General features: G+C 34.5%; 1 protein-coding gene across 1 annotated transcript in view; it reads left to right on the top strand.

Moving 5' to 3' along the window:
* Positions 1-12,653, top strand: part of TRHDE (thyrotropin releasing hormone degrading enzyme) — a 388,541-nt gene that overhangs the window by 302,383 nt on the left and 73,505 nt on the right. The window contains exons 11-12 of the mRNA XM_041755901.1: positions 7,019-7,149; positions 7,253-7,308. Coding sequence (XP_041611835.1) covers positions 7,019-7,149; positions 7,253-7,308 — 187 coding nt within the window. The remainder of the gene's footprint in view (positions 1-7,018; positions 7,150-7,252; positions 7,309-12,653) is intronic.

The raw sequence follows: 12,653 nt of genomic DNA, 5'->3' as shown, positions 1-12,653 counted from the left end.
GAATAAAGACAAATTAGAAAGAGAATATAGAAGAATGACAATCACCTCTACAAAATTAAGTATAATATGGTAGAGTTTGTACGTAGTCTAATTTTAGCCTGCCTGTATAATTCTGAAGTTTATTTGTGTCATTGATGGTACCGAGAAAATTAAAAACAAGGCATTTGTAGTACTAATTTTAGCTTTCTAAAGCTGTATCATTTTATAATCCCAAATGTAATTAAATTATAATCAGAACTCCCAGTAGAACAATATGCCAAATAATGAAACATAGGCCACATTCAATTCCATTTTCCTGCTATCTTCTTTTTGCCAGACTGGCTCTTTAAAGAATGGACAAGGAGATATTCTCCATGAAATTATAATTATAGGGACAGAAGGGAGGGGCCTTGATAGGTCATCAAAGCATCTCCTAAATTAGGGTCAACTCTCAAGGAGTAGAGAAAGATGACATTCTATTCTGTTTCTAAATATCTTCAGATAAGATAGCGACCTATTCAATGCACGGTCAGAAAGCTATTTCTTGAATTCAATCTAAATCCTTCATGCTAGATGTGAGACAGGTCTCTTTAATTTCTGTTTTCCATTGAACTGGAGAAAAAGCCAAGTATCATCTTTTATGTAATGTTTTATTTAGATTAAGATAGTCAAGTATGTCCACGTTTTGTTTCTCTTCTTTCTTCTGTTCTGCTAATTAATCTTGTCATTTCATAACCACCGTAAGCAGCTACCGATAACTTTCTGCAATAAATGAGGCATAAATAAATAAATAACAAACATTGTTTCTGCCCCTCAGTCTTGCTATCATAAAGGAGATGTGAGTGCTCAAGATACATGTATACAAGAAAAAGTTCTCACGGCAAAAGTCTAATCTGCTTACCAGAAATATGAAAGCTTGTGTTTTCAGTTGAATTTTTATTCAAATTTTCATGTTATTGTATTTTAACACATAATCACATATTATGAAAATGTGCTTTTATTTATATACATGTGTATAAAAGATTCATAAGTAATGTGGTGATGAATTGAAATGCTTCCCTTAAAATTTATTGGTGTTTCTCCTTTTAAAATTACTTATTATAATCTATTCTTTTCATTTCTTAGAGTTAGTATTTATACCATGATTCTGAATTCACACTTACTGTATTATTTGGGTTTTTTTTTGACTACTTTTTTACTTTCATATCGTTGTTTTGTTTATCTACATAATTTGTTATGAAATGATGAGTGAAAACAGTGAGTCATTAACAAAATGATCTATTAGATCCTCCATAGGATTGCTAGGAACATGAAATAGAACAGTTTTCAGAAACCAAGCAAAAACATTTCTCGTTCAAAGGAACAATGGAAATGGGACAGTGCAAAGGTACTGATCAAAAGTCAGGATGAGGCCAAAATGCCACTTTTAGAGGGTGTAGGGATTCAGGGCAAGTCTGATTCTTCTTGGATACTTTCCCTACAACCATTTCATCCAACTCCCTAGTATTTGCATGCTGTTACTCGTGGTACCCTCTTGTTTCATATTTTTTTTTTAAAATTTTTCTTTATTTATGATAGTCACACAGAGAGAGAAAGAGAGAGAGAGGCAGAGACATAGGCAGAGGGAGAAGCAGGCTCCATGCACCGGGAGCCCGACGTGGGATTCGATCCTGGGTCTCCAGGATCGCGCCCTGGGCCAAAGGCAGGCGCCAAACCGTTGCACCACCCAGGGATCCCCCCCTCTTGTTTCATATTGAGTACCCAGAGTAGCTTCCCAACTTTTCTTGACCAATAACCACAGGTGTATTTGAGAGGTTGTTTCCATTTGTAGTCTCTCATTATTAATCAGGAATAATAATGATGTGATAGTTCAAAGCATACATTTTCCTAAAATGTCACCTGTATTAATACACATGTCCTACATACTACATCGTATGTGCAGTGCGTAGCTCTGGGAAATGATATTTCCATTGACTATGATATTGATGGCACACTTCCTCACCCCAAAGTCTTGCAACCTACAGTGTCCCAGTTTCCATTAAATCAGAGCAGAGTCTTCTGGTTGATGAAACATTGTCCCAGTTGAAGTGTTGATGCTTTTGTGGGGAATTCCCATACCAAGTAAATGTTTCTTGAAAACTTCATAAATACATAAATCTGGAAGAAGCTTCCTGGAGGAAGCTTCCAAGAGAGACCTAAAAGAAAGGCAACCATTCTGTTTTCCCTGTTCAATCTCATTCTGTCTTTAGTTTTGTCTTAAAGTCCTTCATTCTGATGGCAAGTAAAAAACTGACACAGGATACAGACAAAGGGGTTAAAAGACTGTTAACTCTTGTCTTCTTTTATGTGTTATTACTTCTCTCTCTTTTTTCAAAATACAGTTAACTAGAGACACCTGGGTGGTTCGGTTGGTTAAGCGTTTGACTCTTGGTTTCAGCTCAGGTCATGATCTCAGGGTCGTGAGATTGAGCCCCGTGTTGGACTCTGAGCTCAGCAGGGAGTCTGCTAGAGATTTTCTCCCTCTGCCCCTCCCTCCTCTCTAAAAATAAATAAATAATAAAAATATAGTTAACTAATATCAGTAATAATTATTTTCCATAAAAACATTAAGAAAATATTCTGGTCAATTCTTATCAACCTTGTATTTCAAAAGTCTACCTTTTAGTTATAACAATAAGATCAATGTCTTTATAATTTTTCATTGTCATGAATATAGATTTGATCTTACCAGGTATTAAGGCACAGTCATGGTGAATAATATAAGGTATAAAGTTGATTTGAATCATCATTTACTCTTGACACTTCAATTTTTAAACCCTTTAGATAAATATCTAATTAATTCCAAGTTAAGGCATAGTTCATTTTACCCTAAAATAGTTTTTAACCGATTTTTAAATTACTGAAAGCAGGTAAAAGGATTTATCTCTTTTGTTTTTACTACTGAAATACTGAGAATGCAGATGTTTACAAAATATAGCAGCCCGTGTGTTGACTATTAATTAATGTGTAAAGGAAAACAATGAATTTAATGCCAAACGTCAGGAAGGAAAAGATTCAAAATAAAGGAAATTGATGCTGAAATTACAAGTAAACATTAAAAATAGTGTGATGATACAGGCCTTGCACCAAGCAGTGGTTTATATAAGACTCGCAAGCCTTTAGAATGAATTATTTTTTTTTTTTTAGAATGAATTATTTTTATCCATATTTTACAAATGAGGAAGTTAAGGCTTGAGAAATAACTTGCCCAAATTGTCTTAGGGACTTGGTTTTCTTTTCTAAACTTATTCCCTCTAAACCACAAATACACACACACACACACACACACACATACAAGATTTTAAAGCTTTGGTAGATTGCTTTGCCAATGTGTCAATTACTCAACTCGTTGCCATTGTAACCCACACATGGTTCCTTAGGGTTCCATAGAGCCTTTTCTAATTTGATCCTCACACAAGTCCAGTGAGAAAACCAATATGTGTTATTATAGCTGAGTTCTTTTTACATTTCCACCCTTGTTAGTTTGGTTGACTTTTTGTTTTAAATTCTGACTTTTCTGCAACCAGCCAATACCAAGTAGGAAGACTTAATCTGCCTTTTTTTATTCTCGAAGTATAGAATATAAAAGCAAAATATTATAAAATTCCAACTAGTCTGTGCCTTAATATAATCTAAATTTTGTGCCATTTTGGATACATTCTAAATATTTTTTTAAACTAACATTCAAGATATAACTTCCATACTTTTTATTTTGGTACTCATCACATACCATCCCTCATTAGGCCATTGGAAAAGATCTCTTTAAAATTCATTGCTTGCCGTTAGTTAATTTGAAGAACATTTTAAAGATATAATTAACTAGAATGAAAAAGACATTTAAAAATCTATTACAAAATCTTTCAGGGAATCATTTCTCCAAAGATTTCATTTATATCAAAGGCATAAAAATATTCATGAACAGTAATAGCCTTCAGGTTTTAGTTATCAATTAAATAATAACATACTTAAAAACAATAGATGCCTGCCTTTTTTATTCTTATCAGATGACAGAGAAGGTATAGGAATTGTTTTCCTATTTTAATCTGTCTCTCTTCTACCTGTAAGTTGAATTCAACAAGTTTTTAATTTTTTATAGTTTCAAGTTTTTATTTGAATTCCAATTAGTTAACATATGGTGTAATATTAGTTTCAGGAGTAGAATTTAGCGATTTATCACTTACATATAACACCTAGTGCTCATCACAGTAAGTGCCCTCCTTAACGCCCAACACCCAGTTAGAGCCGAGTGTATCACGTGAGGTTAAAATGTGCCAGCTCCCTAAAATATGAACAAGAAATAACTTTAAAAATTATATTTAATATCATAGGATTCCATTGACTATTTCAGAGTTGTAAAAACTTAAGTCGTGTATTCATATATTAAACTCGATTCTTAATTAATGTAATTTCTTCAAAAAAATAACCACTTTTTAGATAAAAGTGATCAAATTTATTCTGAACCCAAGCGAACTGAGTATACGTATTGCCAAAGTGAGCGCCTAACCCAAGTGAATTTAATCACAATTTAAATACGTGTTGTTATAAAAATCTTAGTATTCAAGATAGATTAAGGATTACTCAAGAGAAACAGTATCCTCAATATTTTAATCTTAATTTTTTTCCACTGAATTTGGACATGATTCATTAAAATCCCTCTTCATAAGCTTTAGTTTTTTAAAATGTCATATTTTTGAGGATCCCTGGGTGGCTCAGTGGTTTGGTGCCTGCCTTTGGCCCAGGGCGTGACCCCAGGGTCCCGGGATGAAGTTCCGCATTGGGCTCCCGGCATGGAGCCTGCTTCTCCCTCTGCCTGTGTCTCTGCCTCTCTCTCTCTCTCTCTCTATCATGAATAAATAAGTAAATAAATCTTTAAAAAAAATAAAATGTCATATTTTTGTTGATTTTGTTTGTATATCTACAAAAAGGGGGGGCATTCCAATGCTTCAAAGCAATTGTGCTGATAATTGCATTAAAGTTTTGAAAAACATACAAAAACAAAGCACCAGAATGTTGAGAAACTTAGTGTTCTAGAGCAGTATCTGGTATATTTATTTTTTAAAGTAGCATAGATGAAGCTGGGTAAAATTTCAAACTGAGGAAAACAGTTTCTTCTTCCATTGAGTCACAGAATTGGAAGACCTTAAATGCTATTGCTTGACCCTTGGGTCAAATGAGTGGCCTAAGTTCAAACATTTAAATCTAGGAGAACTGGAACAAAAATCTAACTGTCTTGCTCCCGTTCTAATTCTTATTTCCAGTGCTATGTCCCTCCTTTTCAAATCAATATAAAAATGTGAGAAATAACTACTGTTTCACAATAAAAGTGCTATCCCGTCTTGTACCAATAGAGTAAAATACAATAAAAAGGACACTGGAGTCAGGAGACCGGAGACAGATCATTTCCAGATTTCTTGGACAATTTGATTAACCTGTCTGAGCCTCATTTCTTTTTTTTTTTTTTTTTCAGATTTATTTATTTGACAGAGAGAGAGGGGGTGGAGAGAGAGAGAGCACAAGCAGGGGAGTGGCAGGCAGAGGGAGAGAGAGAAGTAGGCCCATGCTGAGCAGGGAGCCCGATGTGGGGCTCAATCCCAGGACCCCGGATCACGACCTGAGCCGAAGGCAGACACTTTACTGGCTTAGCCCCCCAGGCATCCCTGAGCTCGTTTCTTTATCTGTTCCAATAGATACTATTTATAAAAGAGACCAAAGGCTGACGTGCTGTTGGGAACATTAAACATTACATTTTTCAAAAAAAAAAAAAAAAGATTACATTTTCCAGCATACATTTTTGGTTTTACTGTACATTTATGAAAATTGGCAAAATGTAACATGCATGAGATTAAGGAGCCCACCCCATTCCAGACCTGAGCAATTAATAGTCATTAATGTTCACCCAATGACTTTTATGGTCACGCCCCCTTCCTGTGTGTGGCTTCCACTTGAGACTTGAGATGCAGTGTTTCAAAAAGAAAACCTGTTTCGTAGCCTCATGTGCAGAAACCTTGATAATAAAGTGAGAATTGGAGAGTGTGCATCTCACTCAGAACTGATGCAGATGGGTTCTGTGATGTATTTTCTGGTTTCGTGTCATTGTGGAAATAAGGTAGACTGGGATATGTGTGTATGTAAAATATGAATTTTAAATAAACTTAATACATTTTGTAACTCCAATGAACCATGCGTCCTGAGGACATCCACAGAATAATTATAATTGTAAGCTGTGGTTCTGTAAAGTCAACAGAGGCCGACATTAAGGTGAATGGAGTTCTCTGTACCACATTTGAAGGAGTTAAATATATGTTATAAGATTGCTTTTACTGGCTTCCTTTAATTGAATTAGCTGGGGAATATAATCAAGTTACCATTTTCCAAAACGATTCCAATAAACAGAATTTATTATCTTCGTTCTAATTATATGTAGAAATATTAGAATCTTAAACAAATGAGTTTCCTTTTTCCAACATTATTGATGATGCTGGAAAGTCTGTTATTTATTAGTACTTCCCAAAAAGCACAAGAAAAAAGGCAAGAAACAATAGTGACTTTAAAATAAATGAGCCTTATTGTTTTAATCACTTTCTTACTGAATAAAATAAGTAGAATGTGCACCTAAAACCTTTTCTTGTATTCTAGCCCCATACTCAATCAAGTACAATCTAGCTAGAAGCCACAAGAATACAGGAGATTTCTTGGTGACATTCATCTTGAGAAGAACGTTGTGTATGGGTAATGGGGTTTTTAATCAAGAATAAAAAATGTTAATTGTAAGAAAACAATTAATCGAGGTAACAATGAGTCACCAACTAAAGGTTTTCTAGTGAGTTCTAGATATAATGGTGAATTGATGAAAGAGTAGATTTCAATTAGGTATTTGTGATGGAGTTAGTTCTCTTTTAATTATTGGTACTGTAGTATCTGTTCTTTAGAAAATATACTTCATATCATTTTAACGCATAAATCTTAAAATCTGTTTTACCCCCCAAAATGCTGTTTTCAGAACACCACAGGATAACTTTGGACAAAGGAAGCTGGTTGCTGGGGAACATCAATCAAACTGGCTATTTTAGAGTCAACTATGATTTAAGGAATTGGAGATTATTAATTGATCAATTAATCAGGAACCATCAGGTAAATTGGATTTACTCATCGAAGATCTGTTTCAATATGTGAACACCTGCCATTTTAATCCTAAAGGATTCCTTTTTTTCTTTTTTCCTTGTTGATCTCATAGGTTCTCTCTGTCAGTAACAGAGCGGGTTTGATCGATGATGCCTTCAGCCTAGCCAGGTATGTTTTCCAGTGGATCTTCACAAGATAACTGATGTCCATAAGGCTTCCTCTATTAAGCTAAATACCGTATGTTTTGAATAAGAATGCTTTTAAAAATAATTTCTATTTCACTTTTTTTTGTATTTGGATATGAATTATAATCAGTGTCCCAAACTCTTGATCGATAGTAGCCATAGGGTATTTCTGAGTCAGGAGAAGCTTGATCAATTTTGACTGTAAGTTCAATTTAACACTGGAGATTAATAATCCCTTCCCAATTTCATTAATGAACTCTACAAAATGACCATTGTGCCATATTTAATTTTTGATGGAAAATACCTTCAAGCAACAGCAATTTTTTTCCTAACGTATACTCGTATATCTTTTTTTAATGTTTTTTGAATGTGATTCATTATGAGAAGCCTGTGCTGCAAGACAGAAATAAATATTCCACAGAGTAAAGCTGTTCTGGACAAAATGTGTATCAATCTTATAGCAGAAGCTTTTAGTTGTATTTGCTAGAGTAATATTTACATTATTTTCATCATTAGACTTCTAATGTTAAAATGAGTTATTCCTTTGAATAGTCACTAAACAATTATTTCTTTAAAATAATGTTGATTGTAAACCCAAGGTATTTACTCAATGTTGTGATTAAACAGTATAATACACTCAGTACTTTTAGCATTTTGAATTGTTTCACATCCAAATGCAGTTTTAATTTTAATAATCTGATAGTATTGGGCAAAGATTTAGAAATAATAGTGCTGGAGGAAGGCCCACCAAGATAGCAATGTCCAAGGTAATGATAAAGATGTAGCTTTGACCCTACAGTAAGACATAAAGACTGAGAATTCCATAGGAGAGGAAGATTATTTTGACATAGAAGTTTAAAAAGTACAGAACGCCAATAAGACAGTATACTTAACGTAACATTGGATTGAAAGAGAAGCAGGAAAAAAGGAGAGAATTATGTTGAGAACACCACGAAGAAAGGTTTGGGAAATAGAAGAAACCGCATATGACCAGTTACTTAAATACTCATGAGGGTGCAGGCACTGTTCTGTTGTACATGTCGTGATTTGTTTATTTTTATTTATTTATTTATTTATGATAGTCACAGAGAGAGAGAGAGAGAGAGAGAGGGAGGGGCAAAGACATAGGCAGAGGGAGAAGCAGGCTCCATGCACCGGGAGCCCGACGTGGGATTCGATCCTGGGTCTCCAGGATCGTGCCCTGGGCCAAAGGCAGGCGCCAAACTGCTGCGCCACCCAGGGATCCCGTCGTGATTTGTTTAATTCTCATGACAACCTTATAAGGCGTACAGATAGGTATTATTATTATTCCCATTTTACAGGTAAGAAAGCAGGCTCAGGGAGGTCACAGATAAGTATCTTACCTAAGGATACGATTGCAGCTAGTCATTGACGGGAGCAGAGCTTTGGTCCAGGTAGTCTGGCTACAGACTTTGTCAATAAACCCTATACCAGCTTTTTGTCTTGTTTATTTTACAGAATGCTGCAATACAGGGCTCTTCAAACTTGTTTGATATAAAATACATTTTCCTTTGTTTAAGCATTTATTTTTAAAGACTAACAAGCTTTTTGGACATCTATTCAAAGTCAGGGTCAGGAAGTCAGGTTTGGGGTTTTTTGTTTTTGTTTTTTTGTTTTTTTGTTTTGGTTGTTAAGTCTATTACATTTTAATAGTTTCTGGAGACAATCTAGGTTAAGCAAAAGCAAAGTGCCATTGTTTGCCTTTAAGGGGGGAGGGGGTATTCTCTACACATTTTCTTTTTTAATTTTGCACTTTCTTTATGTAATAGTTTGCATTTTGGTTATTTGATACCCTGGATACTTTCAGGAAGAATGAATTAAATATTCAGGGTGAGTGAGTCAGGTATAAGATCTGAAGTTTTCAGCTGTGAAAACAGGAAAAATATATAACATTTTAACTTGACTGTGGAAAATGACGCTTGCATGTTTCTAATTTGTATGTATTTCCATCTTTGTGATAAGATGCTTTAATAAATCTCTTAAATATTGAAAAAAAGAGCTCAATGCTATTAACTCTTTTGTTATAATAGATCCTATTACTGCTGATATATAATACATACATATAAATATCATATATTTATTGTATATATATTCATGTGAACTACTGTTTAAAATCCCTTCAGTCTTTCCATATTGCCTGGCTCTATAGTTATATATACCATATATATAATATTATAATATATATAATAAATAATATATGTATCAGCAATAGTAAAAATAAATAAATATATATATATATATATATATTCATGTGAATTCTTATGGGTTTACAATGATGGTAAGAAAGCATATGACTAGTAATGTCCTAAAGTCGGAGGGCAGATGAAAATTGAAAGGAAGGGGGTCTTTGATTCATCTGCATTAAATTACTTTTCAATGGAATACTTTATTTAATTCTGGTGGATGAATTTTTTTTTTAATTAAATTCCTAGTTGACTAAGATAGAACACTGCTTTCGATTTCAGTTTTGGAAGCCTTCAGTGTTTGAAGTAAACAATTTCGTTGTCATTTGTACAAACTCACCAGGAAAATATGCAAATCTCACTGAATGTATATTAAAATTTGTTTTACTGATAATGAGATAATTGTCCGATTAGTATGCAAGTGAATGAACACAGAATCAGATTTAGACAGCCAAATGCCCAGCACTTCCTTGGCGTTGACGGTTCTCATAGGTCATGGTTTCCTAGTAAATGCTTCATAGTTTTGCTACCAATCTGTATCAACCTTCTTTCAGTTTCTGAAGCATGGCATGCTCTTTTGGGCTTCTTTAAAGATGACAAGAGGAAGAAAACCAAATATTTATTAAAACATATGTTACAGGTACTATGCTGAGGCTTTTATGAATGGCCTTGTGCAGTTTTCTCAGTAAACCCTTGGAATGGAGGTGGTTACTCTAGTCATGTTATAGCTGAGACATAGAGGTTAAGAGGAGCTAAGTCATTTAGCTAAAGGTTGCACAGCTTTAAAGTGAGGGGCAGGGGTGAGATTCAACAGCAAACATGGCCCAGCAGAGCCCATGACCTCAGGTCAGAGTGGCTTTGCCCATTATGTGAAATTTCTTCCCACTCCCAACCCCTCTTACCTGTTGGGAATATTAGTAGCCACAAAAAAAAAAAAAAAAAAAAAATTCACATGCACTCCGGTGCCTAAAATCTGTCTTCTCTAGTAAGAATAGGTAACATCCTGTGGATCTGTATTATAGCAGCTCAGTCCCTTTCCAAGCCCCTGATGATGTTTAGGGCTTTGTCTCATCCTTTTGTTACTACTGCCTAACTTAGTCTTTAGCACAAGACTGTGCTGGTATATATATCTGTTGCATGCATTGATAAGTAATTATTAATTATTCAAACTATAAGCTTTCATGCCTACTATTCTTTTGTGCAATTAAGTCAACATATTCTTAGGTACTCTTTTTATAGTTGTTTTTAAATACATAAAAACCACATGCGTGCATTCTCATTGTATAAGATTAAAAAAAGAGCAATACAATGTAAAAGATTTCTTTTAATCTCTTTCATACTTTCTCATCATGTATATTCTCCTCACAGATAAAATTATTATTTGGTGTGCATAAATCCAGCCATTTTTTCTTTACATTTCCATATAGTTTTATATATTTATATTTATATATTTATATACATACTTCCCTATAGTGTGTATACATACACACATATATATATATGAACAGAACTGCATTCTGTTCTTGACTGATTTCTACAAGTTAGTCTGGGGAGCTTTATTCCATTGTTTCTAATCGTCCACTATTACAATTAAGACTACCATGAGTAGCCTTGAATAGTCTTTTGATGTATATACGTGCATTTTTATAGGATAGATACCTGCAAGTGGAATTTTGGGTTCACAAAGTATAAAATTTTTTGATAAAGATTACAAATTGTATTCCAAAAACTTTACCATTTTAGCCCCCCATAACCATGTATGAAAGTGTCCATCCCCTCAAAACCCTCCATGATGATGAGTCATATACATCTTTTAAGTTTTTGACAGTCCAATAGCATTTATAAGTTGCTACAGTACTAGTTCAATTTGCTTGTTCATCTTTTCATACACATTTGCTATTTGTATTTTTTCTTTTGTGAAGTATTAACTGATTAAAAAAAAGAAAGATTAAAAATCTAACAGAAAATGGGCAAAATATTTTTCCTACTATGTTTTCCTGTATATTTTGGACATATTGGGATATTAATTCATTTTGTAGCACACTTTTAACAGAATTTTCTCTTACGCTACATCAATTTTTTTCCTTTGTGATGCATTTCATCATTCAATTTATATGTCTAGTTTTTCCTTTTATAACTTCCTTGTTCTCTGATTCTATCTCACTTAGAAGGACTTCTCTATCTGAAGATTTTGAAAATGTTATTTTTTAAAATTTAAAATTTTTTTTCATTGGAGTTCAATTTGCCAACATATAGCATAACACCAGTGCTCATCCCGCCAACTGCCCCCTTCAGTGTCCGTCACCCAGCCACTCCAACCCCCCGCCCACCTCCCCGTCCACCACCCCTAGTTCATTTCCCAGAGTTAGGTGTCTCTCATGGTTTGTCTCCCTCACTGATATTTTCACTCATTTTCTCTCCTTTCCCTTTATCCCCTTTCACTAATTTTTATATTCCCCAAATGAATGAGACCATATGTTTGTCCTTCTCCGATTGACTTATTTCACTCAGCATAATACCCTCCAGTTTCATTCACGTTGAAGCAAATGGTGGGTATTTGTCGTTTCTAATGGCTGAGGAATATTCCATTGTATACATAAACCACATCTTCTCTATCCATCATCTTTCGATGGACATTGAGGCTCCTTCCACAGTTTGGCTATTATGGACATTGCTGCTAGAAACATCCGGGTGCAGGTGTCCCGGTGTTTTACTCCATCTGTATCTTTGGGGTAAATTCCCAGCAGTAATGTTGCATTTTTTTATTTTCAAATTTTATTTATTTATTTTTAAAGATTTGTTTTTTTAATTTTGCTTGAATGAGAGTGAGAGAGTGAGAAAGAGAGAAAGAGCAAACATAGAGGGAGAGAGAGAAGCAGACTCCCCTGAGCAGGAAGGCAGGACTCAGTGGCAGGACTGAGGGCAGGACTAGTAGGCCTCAGCCCCAAGACCCTGAGATCATGACTGGAGCTGAAATCAAGAGTCAGATGCTCAACTGACTGAGCCACCCAGGAGCCCCTCACACTAATGCATTTTTAACTAATTATTTACATCTTATTTAAAAGGGGTTCCTTATTCATATATTTCAAATGATATCTTTATCTTCATGCAAAGTTTAGGAAAT

This window comes from Vulpes lagopus, chromosome 5 (assembly GCF_018345385.1).
Source record: "Vulpes lagopus strain Blue_001 chromosome 5, ASM1834538v1, whole genome shotgun sequence".
In the NCBI taxonomy this organism is placed as follows: Eukaryota; Metazoa; Chordata; class Mammalia; order Carnivora; family Canidae; genus Vulpes; species Vulpes lagopus.
This window is presented reverse-complemented; position numbering and strand designations above follow the sequence as displayed.